The sequence below is a fragment of the Microtus pennsylvanicus genome, chromosome 7 (genome assembly GCF_037038515.1).
Source record: "Microtus pennsylvanicus isolate mMicPen1 chromosome 7, mMicPen1.hap1, whole genome shotgun sequence".
Taxonomy (NCBI): domain Eukaryota; kingdom Metazoa; phylum Chordata; class Mammalia; order Rodentia; family Cricetidae; genus Microtus; species Microtus pennsylvanicus.
Window position 1 is genome coordinate 120,219,968 of NC_134585.1, and position 18,968 is coordinate 120,238,935.

Sequence of the window (18,968 nt, forward strand, 5' to 3'; positions counted from 1 at the left end):
CAGAATACCACACATAAGCAAAACTGTATCCCTTGTGAACTTACCTTTCAAGGTGAAAAAAAATCAAGCATTTATGTAAGAAAACAATGTAGTAATATGAGCGGCGGGACTGCATTCCCAGCACCCCGGCCGCCTGCTCGGCTAACTTATGCCCCGAAATAATTACATGGACACTGTATTCTTTTAATCACTGCTTGGCCCTTTAGCTCTAGCCCTTACTGTGTAATTCTGATATCCCGATCAACCCATCTCTAATAATCTGTGAGCACCGGTCTTACCGGGAAGATTCTAGCCTAGGTCCATGCTGGGTCGGAGCTGGGGCATTGCGTCTCTCTGCTCTCTGAGGCATCTGCTCCGGAGAGGAGAGCTGTGAAGTCTTAGCTCACTTCCTCTTCCTCCCAGCATTCTGTTCTGTTTACTCCTCCCACCTATCTTCTAACCAATGAGGACCAAGCAGTTTCTTTTTATTTAACCAATGACCTTCCTCCATCATTTCCCCTTTTTTGGTTTAAACAAAAAAAAAGAAGGCTTTAACCTTAACATAGCAAAATTACATGTAACAAAACAGTTATCAAGTAAAAGTTACAATAATCTTTATCATAACTAAGGAAAACTATAACTATAACTAACTATTCTTAATTCCATCAAAGACTCCAGAAAGATACAATACTACATAAGCAAACAAGAAAAAAGCAACTTTTAAAACTCTAGAAATGACAGAGACATCTCGCTGCCTGGACAGTCACCCAAAGTTCCTCTGTACTGTTGGGGCATCCATCTTCAGCCTTCAGGCCTATGGTATCCAGCAGACATTTCCATAAAGCAGGAAAATTCAAGGTCAGTTCAGTCACTATCTGTTGTGTCCTGCAGAATGTCTCGCAGACTCTTTAATGAATCAGGAACCCCGAAAGATCATCTCACCTTAGGCAAGTTCAGTAGTCCTCTCTCTGTGGGTTCTCTGTGTCCAGTTTATGCAATTGTCCAGGCAAGAGCAGTTTCTTGCCCAAATGGCTATCAAACTCCATAAGGATCCTCTTCGATGCCCATCTTCCTCTTGAAGTAGATTGGTGCTGCCAGGAGCAGAGTGTCTCATTGTCATGAAAAGTCCTAAGTTATTAAAACATTAAATGTCCTATTCTGTAATCTTTGAAAGACATGAAGAATGTCTATCTAAAATATATCTCTATATATCTAGAAAATCTAACTAACATGACTACAAACTTGACTATTATTTATGATTATCCATCAACAACCTATATTTCCTAATTATACATTACATTTTAATAATGAACTACACAATCAATACCTTAATCAATATCAGAAATACATATACATGTAACAAAATTGACCTTAAATCTCTATCAATAAAGCAAAATCTATACCAATGCAAATTATTCATATCTATATCATATCCCCCTTTAAATGTAAAAGAACATTTATAAACCATATTTGGGAACATGGGCGCAGTTTTTTCTCTCCAAACTGCTTCCTGCTGAATGGGGTTGCTGTTAATCAGATCATTTAGGGTGTAACGTGTGTGCCAGGTTCATCTCAGTTGGCAGTTGAGTGAAGTAATTTTCTGAAGTTGTTCACAGCAACTTTTCGGGAGGTCGTGGTCTATCATACCAAATTGGGATAGAAGAAATCCAAAGGGTCTGGTCCTCTGTGAAAACAAAAGAAGACCCTCTCCAAAGCATCATATCCTTAGACCCAAATTCTGAAATCATACCCTCATGATATCCATTCTGGTTCCACTTGGCAGCCCATATAATGAAATGTCTGTCTGTACTTAGCTCCTTTACAGTCAAAAATTTTAAAGAAAACACAATGTACAAAATCCAGACTCTCTGTGAATTTTCCATTTATATGTGGCTTATTTTTCCTTATTCCCTTTAACCTCTTAACTATCTGTACTCTGTCTCTTTAAAGACTTTACCTTTTTTAAAAAAAAACCATTAACTTTATTCTCTATATTCTTTTTCTTCTCTCTCCCAAGCCTACGTACATTCATCCAACAGTGTGACTCATTTAGTGGTCTGAATCTGTCCTATTGTGAATCTGCAATTTTTTACTATCCAGGAGCACTTTGGATTTGTGCCTTTAAATCACTAGGCGCTTAAGAATCTAAGCTGTGACATTCCTAGATTAATTTTTTGCTTTTTGAGCTTATATCTTTGACCAGGAATAACTCTGTAGGCCAGGCTGTCTCAGAACTCTCAGAGATCCGCCTGTCTCTGCCTCCCAGGCATTTGGATTAAAGGTGTTTGCTACTACACCTTGAACTCACAGAGATCTGTTTGTCTCAGCCTTTTAGGCACTGGGATTAAAGGCGTGTACTACTACACCTTGAAGTCACAGAGGTCAATCTCCCTCTGCCTCCCAAGTGTTGGGATTAAAGGTATGTACTACCACACACAACAACTCTCTTGCTTTTTTTGTTTTGTTTTTTACTTTAAGAACTTCAACTTTTAGTCTGCATATATTTTTTAACACACTGTAAACCATTTAGAAATTTTCTTTGTCTTTGAACCTCTCTTTACTGTATATCTCTCTTTTTCTGACCACATGAGTCTTTAATTTACCAAGCAATATCAGTAGGACTAAAGCCCTGGCTTTGACGGCTGGATCCAACCCATTCCTTAGCTTTCCAGCCACATGGCTGAGGTACTCACTATAGCCATGTTCAGTGCCACAAGTCTACAGTGTTTCAATGTCCTTGCCATCAAACAAGCTGCAACAGACAACACTCAAGTCCTCTCTCTGTTGCCAGCCCTCCTGCCTCCAACAGTCAGAGTTTGCCCTGGCAGGATGGCACAGAAAGCCGGCATTTTAAAACAACATAGGTTTATTCCTGCTGCTGAGTCAGGAAAATTTCAAAATGGAGGACGTACCATTTTGTGCTAGCTCTGGGGCCACCAGGTAAGAATGGCACTCAGCACTTTAATTCTGAGACTGAGCGTGCAGCACAGAAATTCTTTTCATCCAAGTTACATCCAAATCTGACACGCAGAGCACTGCACAGTCTGAAAACACGTCTCTGTATGGCGGCAAGAATCCGCCATGCTCTTCTGCCTGCCTAAGCCGAGCAGGCGGGGAGCTCTGAGTCATCGTCACAGTCTCAGAGCACTCTCCTTCCGATCCCAAAAGGCTACATAAACATCCAGTCCCAAAAAAATCCATTGAAATGCTTTAAAGCCAGAGTTCACGCTGGCAGCACAGCCCCAAGAAGCTGTGCTTTAAATTGACACAGCGTTTTATTCTGCTGCTGTTGCCGAATCAGGAAATCTCTCTACAGCATGCCACCAACAGACAGCAAAAATCTGTGTTAAACTCTTTCTCCCTTATTTTTAAGCCTTCTCAGGTTTTTGAAGTGGGTTTAGTCCATCACGTCGGGTGCCATTAGTAGTAATATGAGCGGCGGGAATGAGTTCCCAGCACCCCGGCCGCCGGCTCGGCTAACTTATGCCCCGAAATAATTACACGGACACTGTATTCTTTTAATCACTGCTTGGCCCTTTAGCTCTAGCCCTTACTGTGTAATTCTGATATCCCGATCAACCCATCTCTAATAATCTGTGAGCACCGGTCTTACCGGGAAGATTCTAGCCGAAGTCCATGCTGGGTCGGAGCTGGGGCATGGCGTCTCTCTGAGGCGTCTGCTCCGGAGAAGAGAGCTGTGAAGTCTGAGCTCACTTCCTCTTCCTCGCAGCGTTCTGTTCTGTTTACTCCTCCTACCTATCTTCTAACCAATGAGGACCAAGCAGTTTCTTTTTATTTAACCAATGACCTTCCTCCATCAAAACAACACACATGCCATAACCGAACCCACGACTCAATCTACCAAACACATACTTTTGGGAATATCTCTAAATGTTCAATCCTTGCTCCAAATATACTAAGACTTCAGCTTCTGTAGCGCCATTTCTCAGTACCTCTTCTCTTTAACTGAAGTGCATCAATCCAGAATATGGTGTTGTTTTGTGTGTGTGCTTAAAACTCATCCTGAGAAAGGCTAGTTACTGTATTGGCATCTCGAACATTCCATGTAGTTGGCAGCTGGCTAATAAAGACTTTCTGTTGGCTTAAATCTATGTTCAAGCGGTATCCCAATATCTCTATCTCTTTCTCTCTGTCTCGTGCTCGGTCTCTCACTTTCTTTGCATTTGCGTTTGCACTTGTGTCTGTTGGTATGTCTTTCTACTTGTTCCAGTCAGTTTTTCTGTAATGACCAAGGCTTTCTCTGGTATGTGGACAATCCTGTTGATTAAAACGCATGCCTCCACCTGTTGGGGACTTAAACCCTTTGGCTATGTCAAGCCCTCCAGAGAACCATCTACCTGAAATTAAAGCTCCACCAGCCCAATTCCCGGAGTGAGACTGTATATGAACAGATCCTGCACTTGAGCCCAATGGGGTCTCAGTTGTCCCTATGAAAAGCTGAACTCCTCTCCAGGAGCAGGATCCTGGGTGCCCTGGGATGGCAAGGGAAAGCATTTGTTTTTACAAAGGAGGGGTCCTGCATTAATTGCCTCCCTTCATTCAAATGACACATTGAAGGGAAGTGATACCTGCCACCTGATCCTAAACCTACATAGAGGAGAGTCACTGATGCTATTAGTTATTGTAAGGGCAAATGATTTTAGCCACTTTGCTGTGCACAGACTTTCATTTTGGATTCAATCCATGAGAAAGACTTTCCACAAGCCATGAAATTAGTTAATAAAAAGCAAGATTTATTCTACAAGGAAGCGTAATTGAAACCATAGGATAGAGTGGGAGGCACCCAGGAGAGGGGGCTCTACCTGGGAATTTACCACTAGTTGTTCTGTATACAGCACAGGAACAATGTAGAAATATGCATCCCAGTAAACATCACGGGCACAGGCTTCATCTGACTGCTTGTCTCTCCTGGGTTGAAACAGTAGCAGCTAGAGGCGTTCTGAGGCCAGATTTTCAGCCTCATGAACAAGGGGGACAGCGCTCATTACTCAGTCATCAGCAATCGTCAAAACACGTGGTCCTGTATGCATGTCCACTCCCAGACATTGGCCAGATGTTAGGGTGTGCAGTGCATCAACAGGTCTCTATCTTAATTAAAACAAAAATACTCTCCTTTCTCATTCCTAGAACTGGCCAGGTTCTCAAAACAGAGAAGGGGCTTATTTGCAGTTCATGCCTTAGACTGTGCAGAGCCTTAACACAAGCCTCCCCATTTTGAAATCACCCTACTCACAGTTACCCACCTGTATTAGATTCCTAACTGAGGAACTCAAAATTCAAAACCAAGTGATTGATGTATCCTGTCTTGAGAGATGAGTAGCACTGGAGCCAGACTTTCCGGAGAGCTAGTCTGGGAATTGTTGAGAGGATTGAACCACTGAAATTATTTTCCTGTCTTCTAGGCTTTGTGTGTCCCTACAGACATGACAAGCTCGATAAAGATGATAGAGGTGGGGAGCATTTTACAGATCACAATCTAAGGGAACGGGGAAACATGTCAAAGTCCCTTCTTCAATACCTGTTGAAAATATTCTGCGCCCTTTAGAAGCCAGAATACACTCTCCCATTTAAGGTCCAGCATGGTAAGCATGGGAGTTCACAGTTTAATGAACAGAACTCACCACTGAGGAGGAAAATTATGAGATAATGAGACCCTGAATCTCGGCAGTCTGATTGATGGAAACGAGAAGTAATTAGAATTTTCTCATAGCACACCATTAAGTGGATCAGGAAGAGAGTATAAGGAGGATTAACTGAAGAGGACCAGAAAGACCACCAATAAATTTAGTGGAGCCGTCCCAGGGACTGTGAGTGTGAACGGAATAAAAAGCAGGAAGGAAAACAGCCACTTTCAGAGAATCCTGTCTGGCTCTACTCCTGCCTCCTTATATGAATTCTTCCACCCTGACCTTCATGCTGTGAACACTGAGAGGGTAAGAAAAGCTTCTCTTCCCAGATCGTGTGTATGGGAGGAATTCTTTTTTTTTTTGAGATTTAAAAACACTTTATTTATTAAAGTTAAACATACAAAACTGAAATTAACACACACCCTAAAAATAGTCTTCTTCCAGTAACAGGAAGACCCTTTTTCTATCTGTGTTTCTGGCTTAAACTCAACTTGGGATAACTGTGGTGCTCACGTATACCAACAAATGCTGGCAACTTGATCTAGTTAATAAAAATTACAAACTCAGCTACATGAACATAATATACAGGGAAATTATGGTCAGATTAATGCACAAGAAATACAGGAAAATTCAATCATGAAATATTCAGTACTCTTGTTCATTGATTTAGCCTTGTTGTTTTTTACAAAAATAGTATCTACATTGTATAGAAAGCTGTACATCAGCTTTTTGTTTTCCCATATAAACATTACACATTCCCCCAAAATGGAAACACTACCACAAGTGAAAAATCAACAAAGAAAAAAACAATACAAAACACCAAATAAACACGAGAGAAGGGGAGCACATCCTACACATGGTTTGTTTTTTAATATAAAATTCAAACTGAATGACCAAAAAATACAAGGTGAGTCAATTGTGGAAGTGACCTAAGAGGCCCAGGAAAGAATTCAAGGAAAAACCTCAAACTAAACCCTGTCATTTATAAATTAACCCATGCTCGGGTTTGTCTGGACAATGGCCAGGTTATCATCAAACTGAAGATATCTTTAGCAGGCTGGCATTTTGCCATGATGTTCCAATGAACTGCTGGGATACATCAAGTGCAAAGCACCCGAAAACTCCAAATTAGGACTTACAAAATGTCTACTCAACATTAGTGAAGTAGGGGCCTGAAGTACACTAAGTCATCTAAGTGCTGATTTAAGCAGCATCTACCTAGAAAAGTTGCCTTGTTCAACAAACTCTGAGGGAACTGTGGTAAGTAGTAATGAAAAGTTAAATGAGAGCAGTTATCAAATGTCTTCAAGTTTCATTCTACCAAAGCCAAACAATGACAACAATGTATCTTCCTTACTCATCTAGCAAATAATTTCCCTTTAGAAGAATATAAGAATAAAAAGGTAAATGTAAAGCCCTGCAGAGAAGAAATCCAAGAGTTTTTCTCATTATTGAGGCATCAAATGCCTGACATTGTATTTAGGTGTGTCTTGATACTGTGTCATAGGCTTGTCAGCAATTCCGCAAGTTCCTACTCCAACTTTGCCCGTTACACTTTCTGGCGAAGCAAAAATACTCCTCTTTACCTGGCCTTTTTTGTTTTTAGAATAAGCCCTGTTGTTGAACAGCTGCCATTTCACCTTCTGGTCCTCTCTTTCCTGCTCAAGTTCTTTTATTCTCTGTGCTTTTTTCAAAGCTTTTTTCTTTTTATATTCACGTTGCTGGGCAATCATTTCTTTTTTTGGCATACGTTTGTTGCCACTGTCCTCTTTTGCCTTCCTTCCTTCTTCTACGGGTTTGAGGCTCAACAACCGAGTCACTTCAGCATTGCCATAACCAGCAAAGGTGATTGCAGCTGTGCCATTTTCTTCATCTATGTCCTCGATCTCCGCTTCGTAACACTGTCCGTCTTCACTCCAGATTGCCATACATTTGTCCCCTACTTTCCATGAATGAGTAGGCTGAGTAGAAGCAAAACTGTCTGAACTTGCAAGAGTTTCCGAAGGCTGAGTTGACAGAAGGTCTTTGGTCAATTCTATAACTTCTTGCAAGTCCTTCTTCAATTTCAACAGATCTTCATTTTCTCCCTTTCCAGAAAGAGCAGCTTCTACTTGCTGGAGTTGGGTTTTGTAGCTAGCCAACTGTTTTGCTAGATCCTCGGACATCTTGCGCGGGGTTGGGGACTGGACTGCGGGCAGGGGCCTGGGAAGCAAGCCCAGCGGCAGCAGGGGCAGCTGCAGCAGGGAAAATAGCCACGACGACGGGAAGATTTGGTCAGAAAAGGAAAAACTCCGCCGGCGCCTAGGGTGGGGGGGAGAAAGAAAAAGGGGAGGAATTCTTATAACAACAGGAGAAGCGCTATACCAGCTGTGTAGGAATGGACACCATTCCCTTATTTATGGAAGATTGACCTCAGCAAGCAAATTCTCTTGAGATTGTTGTTCTTGGTTCCCGACCTGACTATACCTGGAATTAACTATAATCCTAAAACAGAGGGCGCGACTGTGAGAAATGTTTTTGCTTAATTTGAAGTAGGTACAGCACTTCACAGACACACTTTGGAGGCAGAAAAACATAAACATTTATCTCAAGACCTGAAGAACACACCTTTAATCCATATCTAGAGTCTGAAGGACACACCTCTGGCTGGGCCACGCCTTCTGCCTCCTGGGAGCCTATAAAAAACCATGGAGGAAGCTCTTGCTTTATTACCTGCTTGTCCTCACCTTGCAGCAAGGCCATTCCCTCACTGGCATTAGAGAATTCTTTTTTATAATTCCAGCACAGATTGAGGACCAGTCGGCACGTCTAACCTCCTGGGCTGAGTAAGTACTGGATTCTTGGACTCTCCCTTCACAGGTAGCCTTTGTGGGCTTAGCAGGACTGCAGCCCTAAGGCATTCTAATGAATCTCCTTTGTTCATACAGAGAGAGTCCTTGGGTATGTTCTGTTACTCTGGAGAACCACTGTACAAAATTTTGGATGAGTATATAAAATGTTGTAAATTATCAAAAGTTGTCTATGATTCTCAAAATTAGAAATCCACTGACCTAAGATTCAATCTACAAAAAAATGAAGTGATACAACAGTCCCATGTAGCCTAGTCTACCCACACTGAAAGTAGAATTGAAATCTGGATAATTTCAGAGACTCGAGTTTCCGGGCTCATAGAAGAGGGAACAGAGGAGAAACAGAAGCAAAAAATGTATATCGTACCTATTATTGTTTCCTACAGGGCAAGAGAAGACAAATCCTAGTTTTTTCATTTTGGATCCAGTTTAACCTTGAAACTGCCTCCAGGAGAAATGTCCCAGGACGCCGCTGACCAGAGCTGGGACTACAAACTGTGGAACATGCAGAATTTCTCCTGCAGGTGGACCATCCGCCGCTTCCGTTTTATTATGGAGGAAAGGAGGGACAGTATTAGAAGCCCAACATTCTCAACAGGAGACAATAACAAATGGTGTTTGAGACTTCACCCTAAGGGGGTCGATGAAGAAAGCTCAGATTACCTGTCAGTTAACATAGAGTTGCTCAGCTCTCCAAAGAGTCCCATTAAGGCAGAGATCAAGTTTTGGATCATAAACGCCAAAGGAGAAAAATATGAACCTGTGACTAGCCTGGAAGACTTTAGTTTCCTGCCAGGCTACCAAAGGGGTTACAGATTGTTCGTCCTTCGAGATTTTCTCTTGGACCATTCTGGCTGCCTTCTCCCTGAAGACCACTTCACCCTCCACTGCACGGGGATCCTGGCCCCATACTCCTACAGAATCCCTGATGACAGCACGGAGCCGAGAATCCAGGTTCCCAAAGGCCTATTAGGAGATGATCTAGGAGAGCTGTGGAAGAATTCGAGCTTCACAGACTGCTGCCTGGTGGTAGCTGGCCAGGAATTCCAGGCTCACAAGGCCATCTTAGCTGCTCGCTCTCCAGTTTTCAGAGCCATGTTTGAACATGACACGGAGGAGAGCAGAAAGAATCGCATTGAGATTCATGACCTGAAACCAGAAGTCTTCAAGGCAATGATGGACTTCATTTACACCGGGAAGGAACCAGTCCTCCACAGCATGGCAGATGCTGTGCTGGCAGCTGCTGACAAGTATGGCCTGGAGCGTTTGAAGGTCATGTGCGAGAGTGCCCTCTGCAGGGACCTCTCTGTGGAGAATGCTGCCCACACTCTCTTCCTGGCTGATCGCCACAGCACAGGGCAGCTGAAAACACAGGTGCTGAATTTTATTACAGCTCATGCTTCCGAGGTCTCTCAGACCGCAAGCTGGAAGTTAATGGTGGATTCATGCCCCCACTTGGTGGCTGAAGCATACAGCTCCCTGGCTTCTGCTCAATGCAATCTACTGGAGCCCCCTCTCAATCGTCTGAAGCAATCCCAGGAACCTGTCACTGGTACCCTCAATGTGTATCCCAGAAGCAGTGGTCAGTGTTGATACCGATGACTCCTGGGTAGACTATGGGGTACATGGAGCAATTACAGCAACTCTGGGGAAAAGACATCATGGTTTAGTAGTGCTTTAATACATTAATTAATGCCTTGAGTATTGTAGTGGTGTATTATTTGTATTTTGATAAACAATTCTTCCCTGACCAGAAGTAAAGCTAAAGCCACTGGAGATCAGACAATGGTGACACAAACCTTTAATCCCAGGATTTGTTAGACAGAGTAACATGGATCTCTGTGGGTTTAAAGGCACCTTAATCTAAACAAGATCAATGCAGTAACACGTCCAGGTGGTGGTGGTTCACACCTTCCATCCTAGCCTAGGAAATCCCAGCACGAGAGGTAATATGAAAAGGGATGAGAGAGGCTTAATAATCTGCTTCTTCTGCAGTCCCCAAGCCTTAAGACAGGAAAGATGTCTCTAGTGGCTTGGCTGCTTTGCTTTTCTGGTTGTCGGTCTGAACCCCAATAGCTATCTCTAGGTTTTTATTTTTGGTGCTACAGAATGGAGGGTGGGGTGGAGCTATGATGAACTCTGATGGGGCCTGGGAAGCTAGCCCAGCGGCGGCAGGGCAGCTCCAGCAGGGAAAATATCCTTGAAGACTAGAAGATTCGGTTGGAAAAGGAAAAACTCCTCAGGCGCCGAAGGGGGGGGGGAGGAATTCTTATAAAAACATGAGAAGCGCAATACCAGCTGTGTAAGAATGGACACCATTCCCTTATTTATGGAAGATTGACCTCAGCAAGCAAATTCTCTTGAGATTGTTGTTCTTGGTTCCCGACCTGACTATACCTGGAATTAACTATAATACTAAAACAGAGGGCGCGACTGTGAGAAAATGTTTTTGCTTAACTTGAAGTAGGTACAGCACTTCACAGACACACTTTGGAGGCAGAAAAACATAAACATTTATCTCAAGACCTGAAGAACACACCTTTAATCCATATCTAGAGTCTGAAGGACACACCTCTGGCTGGGCCACGCCTTCTGCCTCCTGGGAGCCTATGAAAAAACATGGAGGAAGCTGTTGCTCATTGCCTGCTTGTCCTCACTTTGCAGCAAGACCATTCCCTCACTGGCATTAGAGAATTCTTTTTTATAGTTCCAGCATAGATTGAGGACCACTCGGCACATCTAATATCCTGGACTGATTAAGTACTGGATTCTTGGACTCTCCCTTCACAGGTAGCCATTGTGGGTTTAGCAGGACTGCAGCCCTAAGGCATTCTAATGAATCTCCTTTGTTCATACAGAGAGAGTCCTTGGTGTAGTAATAGGGGCGGCGGGGCTGCGTCCCCAACACCCTAGCTGCCTGCTCGGCTAGCTTATGCCCCGAAATAATTACACGGACACTGTATTCTTTTAATCACTGCTTGGCCCTTTAGCTCTAGCCCTTACTGGCTAATTCTGATATCCCGATAAACCCATCTCTAATAATCTGTGAGTACCGGTCTTACCGGGAAGATTCTAGCCTAAGTCCATGCTGGGTCGGATCTGGGGCATGGCGTCTCTCTGAGGCGTCTGCTCTGGAGAGGAGTGCTGTGGAGTCTGAGCTCACTTCCTCTTCCTCCCAGCGTTCTGTTCTGTTTACTCCACCTACCTATGTTTTAACCAATAAAATGGGCCAAGGCAGTTCCTTTATTAGCCAATGACCTTCCTCCATCATTCTTGGGTATGTTCTGTTACTCTGGAGAACCACTGTGCAAAATTTTGGATGAGTATATAAAATGTTGTAGATTATCAAAAGTTGTGTATGATTCTCAAAATTAGAAATCCACTGACCTAAGATTCAATCTAGAAAAAAAAATGAAGTGATACAACAGTCCCATGTAGCCTAGTCTACCCACACTGAAAGTAGAATTGAAATCTGGATAATTTCAGAGACTCGAGTTTCCGAGCTCATAGAAGAGGGAACAGAGGAGAAACAGAAGCTAAAAATGTATATCGTGCCTATTATTGTTTCCTACAGGGCAAGAGAAGACAAATCCTAGTTTTTCATTTTGGATCTAGTTTAACCTTCTACTGCCTCCAGGAGAAACGTCACAGGACGCCGTTGACCAGAGCTGGGACTATAAACTGTTGAACATGCAGAATTTCTCCTGCGGGTGGACCATCTGCAACTTTTGTTTTATTCTGGTGGAAATGAGGGACAGGGAGGACCCTGAGAAAATGGGGATAATTGTTAAGTCTAGGCTGAAGCAGCCTGTGACGCTGGATCACCTCAGTCAGCAGCTTTGGAGCTCTTTTGAATGCTGGATCATATGGGCCATTTTTATTAATGTCTGGTCTCCTTGCTCTGAAAATATACAAACTTTTAAAGGTAACATACATGCCTGTACTAATGTAAGTATAGGCTGCATTGAGACAAGTTAGCCAAACATGATTTTTTGATACGTGTTTGAGCAGGTAAAATATACACCATGTGTCTTCTAGTTTCTTTAGGTTCATTTTTCCATGTTTGTAGTCAGTATTTCAGGGGGTATTTCTTGATCAAACCTATTTTTTCTTAATCCAGAATGAATCTATAGCTTCTCATTTCCTATGGAAATAGAAGCATAAACTCTCCCCCAAAACAACATATCTTTTGACTCTAATTTTGAAGTCAAGATAATTTTAAGATATATATATATATATACATATATATGTATATATATATATTAGTTTAATATACCAGTTTTCAAAATCCAAGGTCTCTTAGCAGGCAAAAGTTTTAAAGGCAGCATGATAAATACATAATCCAGACTCTGTGCATTTTCCATCTTTATGTGGCTTATTATAATTTTTATTATTCTCTTTTATGGACTTTTCTACCCTTTTTTTTCTCTCCAAGTCTACATATATTTTTAAACACACTGTAACACCTTTAGAGGTTCTTTCCATCTGAATCTGTCATTATTGTGTATCTGTATCCTTTTCTGTCTGCAAGAGCAAAACCCCAAATCTGTCATGCAGTGAATGGCACTTACAGCTCAAGCCCACAGAGAGCAACTGAGAAATGCCTCTGTACTGAAGCACATGTAAAAGATTTCAGAAACCCTTCACCCTGCTTAGCTCATGGTTGGCAGCCGGCTCCATCTCGCGGGCATTGTCTGGAGATGTGTCTCTGTACTGCAGGTGGTATGAGAGACTCGGAAACCCAGCATGGCTCTGTTTCTGTGTGTTTAGAACCTTTATAAAGCTTCTCAGATATTATGTGGATCCACACCAGATGGTGGACACCATATGTAAAAGACATTTCCTGTCCCAACGCCTTGTCCCAAATAATCACTTGGACACTTATATTAATTACAACTGCTCAGGTGATAGCTCAAGCTTGTTACTAGCTAGCTCTTAACATTTTAAGTTAATCCATGTTCCTTATGTATTCTCTGCCATGTTCATCTCCTGCTCCCTCCACATCTGGCTGGCAGTACCTCTGACTCTGCCCTTCTCCTTCCCATCACCCTTAGTTTGGTCACCCCACCTATACTTCCTGCCTTGCTACTGGCCAAACAGCATTGTATTAAAACAATCCAAGTGACAAATCTTTACAGCATACAAGAGGATTATTCCACAGGAATGGAGTGTCTTTGAATTTATGTCCTTATCAGTGTTCCTTCTGTTTGCAGTTTGAGAAATAATTTGAGGAGTATTGGTATTAACTCTTCTTTGAAAGTCAAGTAGAATTCTGGCTAAAGCCATCTGACTCTGAACATTTTTTTTAAGTTAGGAGGCTTTTAATGACTGCTTCTGCTTACTTAGGATTTATAGGTCTATTCAATTGTTTATAGTCTGAGCTGGCATATGTGATCTCTTAGAATCTACAGAACATTTGTCCAGGATGTTCTGGCTTTTATTGCCCCCATTTTGAATTGGGCACAATTCTAATATGTCTGAACTTATGTATTATATTTTCTTTTTTTATGGTGGCATCTAGAATTCTAGGATTGCAATGTTTATAGGGAGTTGTCTTTTTGGGGAGGGTGTTCTGACTTTTGGTTTCTGTTTTCTCTCTGACCAAAGTGTGATAGCTGTATGCTCTCTGGTAGGAAATTTTCTTTGGACTTTATGGTTTTGGCCACTGGAGGTTTCAGGTGAAATGTGTTTCTGGGTATTGGGAGCTGACACACAGAAATGGGCATAGGATAGAAGACTGAAAGGGCTCATAAGAGGGAGGAGAGCAGAGAGTTCCACAGAATCTGCTTGGTTTGTCTCCTTGGAATGGAGAAAGACAGTGAACAGAGGTCACTCCAAAAGGTCTGCTACAGCACTAGAAATATACTGGGAGCAGGGCGGTTGGAGCTAGAGGAACAGAAGGAGAAGGAGACATCTCCAGACAGTATACCTTCTTCCCTAGCTATAGTTATACTTTTTTATTGGGACCGCTAGCCCAGAAGTAGTGACACAGAGACTATTACTAATTATGAAAGCTTGGCATTTAGCTTAGACTTGTTTCCTACTAGTTCTTATAACCCAAATTAACCTGTTCCTGTTAAACTATGTTCTACCACGTGACTTTTACCTTTCCTCATTAAGGTGCATCTGATTTGTTCCGAGTCTGCTGTCGAAATCTGAGCACCTAGATTTCTTCCCTCCCCCAGAAGTTTAGCCTAACCTCTCCTCCCTGGCCATTGGCCATCCACCTCTTTATTTTCTTTATCCATTCTTCTGCTGTACAAGATCTAGTTTACTTCCAGTTTCTAGATATTCAATAAGGCCAATTGAACATAGTTGAGTGGATGTCTTTGCATATATGCCCAAGAGTGGTGTACCTGGGTTGTTAGGTAAATGGATTCCCAATTTTCTGAGAAACTGCCAAACTGATTTTCATGATGGCTGTCCTGCTTTGAACTCTTACCAGCATGGAGATATATCCTCCTTGACACAGTTTCTTGGCAGCATGAACTGTCACTTCTGTCACTGACAGGTATAAGATGGAATCTCAAAACAGACTTGATTTGCATTTCCCTGATGGCTAAGTATGTTGAGTGTTGCTTAAAGTGTCCCTAAGCTACTTGAGATTCCTCTATTGAGAATTCTTTCTTTAGGCCTTTTTTAATTTCATTGTTTGTTTTGTTGATGTCTAGTTTCTTGAGTTCTTTGTATATTTTTATATTAGCCTTTTATTGAATTGATGGAAATCTCTTGCCATTCTGTAGGCTGTGGTTTATACTGTGGATGGTATCCTTTGTCATACAGAAGCTTTTCAGTTTCATTTAGTCCCATTTATTAATTGTCATTCTTAGTACCTAGTCTATTGATGTTCTGTTTTGGAATATATCTCCTGTGCCAATGCTTCTACGGCTATTCCCTACTTTCTCTGAGTTCAGCATGTCTGGTTTTATGTTGAGGACTTTAATCTACTTGGACTTGAGTTTTGGGCTGTGTAATAAATATGGATCTGTTTGCATCCTTCTATATACAAACATCCATATGACCAGCAGCATTTGTTGAAGATGTCTTCTTTCCATTTTATAATTCTTGCTTCTTAATAAAAATCAGGTGTCCATAGGTTTATGTCAGAATCTTTGATTCAATTCTATTAATCAACATGTCTGTTTTTATGGCAATACCATGTAGTTTTTATTACTATAGCTCAATGGTACAGCTTGAAATCAGGGATGGTTTAAACATGTTTTAGCTGTCTGGGTTTGTTTGGTTTTCTATATGAAATTGAGTAAAGTCTTTCAAGGTACATAAATAATTTGTTGGGATTTTAATAGGGATTACATTGAATCTGTAAATTGCTTTTGGTAGGATGGCCATTTGTACTATGTTAATCTTACTTATCCATGAGCATGAGAGTTATTTCCATCTTGTGATATCTTCTTTGATTTCTTATTGCAAATACTTAAAGTTTTTCATACAAGTTTTTTACTTGTTTGGTTAGGGTTCTCTCTAGATATTTTATATTGTTTATGGCTCTTGTGAAAGGTCTTCCTTCCCTCATTGCTTTCTCAGTTTGTTTGACATTTGTATTTAACAAATACATTCTACTACTGAGGACTACTAATTTGTTTTGAATTAATCTTTTATCCAGCTACTTTCCTGAAGATGTTTATCAGATGTAGAAGTTCTATGGTAGAATTTTTGGTATCAGTTATGCAAACTATCATATTATCTGCAAATAACAATATTTTGATGTCTCATTTTTCCAATTCGTTTTCCCTTGATCCCTTTAAATTATCTTATTGCTCTAGCTATAAATTCAAGTATATGTTATATAGATAAGGAGAGAATAGACAGACTTGTCTTGTTCTTGATCTTAGCAGAAGTATTCTGAGTTTCCTTCCATTTAATTTGATGTTGGTTACTGTCTTGTTGTTGCCTTTATTATGTTTAGGTGTGTTCCTTGTGTTCCTTATCTCTCCAAAACCCCATCATGATAGGGTGTTGAATTTTGTCAAGGGCTTTTTCAGCATCTAATGAGATGATCATGTGTGTTTTTCTTCCAGTTTGTTTATGTGGTGCGTTACATTGACATATTTTCTTATGTTGAAACATCCCTGCATCTCTAAGTCATCCCTGCAGACTCCTTGGTCATGGTGTGTGACCTTGTTGATGTGCTCTTGGATTCAGATTTTGCATCTTTTGTTGAGTATTTTTGCATCAATGTTCATGAAGGATATTTGTCTGTAATTCTCTTTCTTGGATGATCTTTGTGTGTTTGAGTATCAGGATTACTAGGACCTCATAAGGTGAATTTGGCAATGTTCCTTCTGTTCCTGTTTTGTGGAATAATTTTAGGAGTGTCAGTGTTAAATCTTCTTTGAAAGTCTAGTAGAATTTTGAGACAAAACTCTCTGACTCTGGATTTTTTTGGGGGGGGGGGAGGGACTTAGGGGAGTTTTAATGAGTGCTTCTGTTTCCTTAGGATTTGTGAGTCTATTTAAATAGTTTATTTAATTTTGATTTAAGCTTGGTATCCTTTAAGGAAATTTTCGTTTCTTTTAGATTTTTCTAATTTTGTGGAGTACAAGTTTTTGAAGTGTGACCTAATGATTATTTGGATTTTCTTGGTTTCTGTTTTCATGTCCCCCTTTTATATGATTTTTTAATATCTGGACTCACTGTCCTTTAGTGTTGGCATAAGAGTTTGTCTATCTTGTTGATTTTCTCAAAGAACCAATGCTTTGTTTCATTGATTCTTTGTATTGGTATTTTTTTATTTTATTGACTTCAGCCTTCAGTTTATTATTATTTCCTGCTGTCTACTCCTCTTGGGCATGCTTGCTACTTTTTGTTCTAGAGTTTTCTGGTGTGCTGTTAAGTTGCTAGTATGAGATCTTGCCAATATTTTTATGTAGGCACTTAGTGCCATGAACTTTCCCTCTTAGCACCTGTTTTATTGTGTCCCAGAAGTTTGGATATCTTGTGCATTCATTTTTATTGAATTCTAGGAAGCCTTTAATTTCTTTTTTTATTTCTGTATTGACAGAATGCTCATTCAATAGGGAGTTATTTGGTTTCCATCAGTTCGTAGGCTTTCTGTTTTTGAAACCTAGATTTATTAGGCAGTTGTTTGACAACATGCAAGGAGTCATTTCACTTTTCTTGTATTTGTTAAGACTTGCTTTGTGACTAAGTATGTGGTCAGTTTTGGAAACAGTTTGTGAGGTGCTGAGAAGAAGTATAGTGTTTTGTTTGGGGGTGGGATGTGCTGTAGATATCTGTTAGGTCCATTATTTCTCTGTTTGGTTTTAATCTGGATGACCTGTCTGTTTATGATAGTGGGGTATTGAAGTCTCCCACTATCAGTGTGTGATTTAAGCTTTAGTGAGGCTTCTTTTACACATGTAATACCCTTTAGTTTGGGGCATAGATGTTAAGAACTGAAACATGACCTTGGTGAACTAATCTGTTGGGTGAAGTGTTCTTCCCTGTCTCTTTTGATTAACTTTGGTTTAAAGTCTATTTTGTTAAGTATTAGATGGATCCATCAGATTGCTCCTTACGACCAGAGAAATAGACAGTTGAGATCTTTCATGTGGGTTTTGGGAACTGAACTTGGTTCTTGTAGAAGAGAAGTCAATGCTCTAAACTGCATTAGCATCTCTCCAGCCCAAGAGTATACTTTCTAAAGACCACCCACAGAATGTTATTAAGGAGTCATTCAAACAACCCTGTTCTCGAAGCAGCTTGCTAGTTGCCTTGACATGAACTTTACAGAAGCTCTGGTCATCAGGAGACAGGAAACTCACTTGAGAAATGCCTCCATCAGATTGTTTGTAGGGCTGTCTTTAAGGCATTTTCTCACCCCTTCCACCGTTTTGTTTTTGTTTTTTGATACAGACTGTCTATACATAGCTGGAGCTGTCCTAGAAATCACTATGTAGATCAATCTGGCCTCTAAGTCACAGAGATCTGTCTGTCTCTGCTTCCTGAGTTCTGGGATTAAAGGTGTATGCCACTACGCCTGCCTTTCTAGATCTTTTCTTGACTAATGATCCATGTGGAAGCCCACGGCCTATTGGGGGCAGAACCACCCTTTGGCAGGTAGTCCTAAGGTGTATTAAAAAAGCAAGCCAATAAGCAACATTGTTCAGTGCCTCTTCTTTGGTTCCTGACTTGCTTGAGTTCCTGCCCTAACTTCCCCTTGTGATGGACTATAAGCTGGAAGCTGAAACAAAACTTTTCTTTTCCAAGCTGCTTTTGGTAATGGTGTTTCACCACAGCAATGGAGAACAAATTAAGACAGCAGATTCATGAATTTTAACCACAAACTAAGAAAGGGTTGTTAACTTTAATCACATCACATCAGTTACACTTTGGTCTTATACCTTATATCAAAAGTTTATAGCTGTCACCCTGCCATTCTGAACATTTGTCACAGAAACAATGAGATATGCTGTCTTCTGCATGGTTCTGGGTTTCTATGGGAGGCCAATGGAGAAGGAAGAAAGAGAAA

General features: G+C 41.0%; 1 protein-coding gene and 1 pseudogene across 1 annotated transcript; one reads left to right on the forward strand and one right to left on the reverse strand.

Moving 5' to 3' along the window:
• Positions 1-6,572: 6,572 nt before the first annotated feature.
• LOC142853923 (survival of motor neuron-related-splicing factor 30 pseudogene) lies at positions 6,573-7,796 on the reverse strand (annotated as a pseudogene).
• Positions 7,797-8,932: 1,136 nt separating this feature from the next.
• LOC142854088 (speckle-type POZ protein-like) lies at positions 8,933-10,069 on the forward strand. Its single transcript, XM_075979195.1, has one exon. The coding sequence runs from the start codon at positions 8,933-8,935 to the stop codon at positions 10,067-10,069; it is 1,137 nt and encodes a 378-aa protein (XP_075835310.1).
• The last annotated feature ends 8,899 nt before the right edge of the window (positions 10,070-18,968 follow it).

Coding starts and splice junctions, on each gene's coding strand:
- LOC142854088 (XM_075979195.1), top strand. CDS start 8,933: ATGTCCCAGGACGCCGCTGACCAGAGCTGGGACTACAAACTGTGGAAC.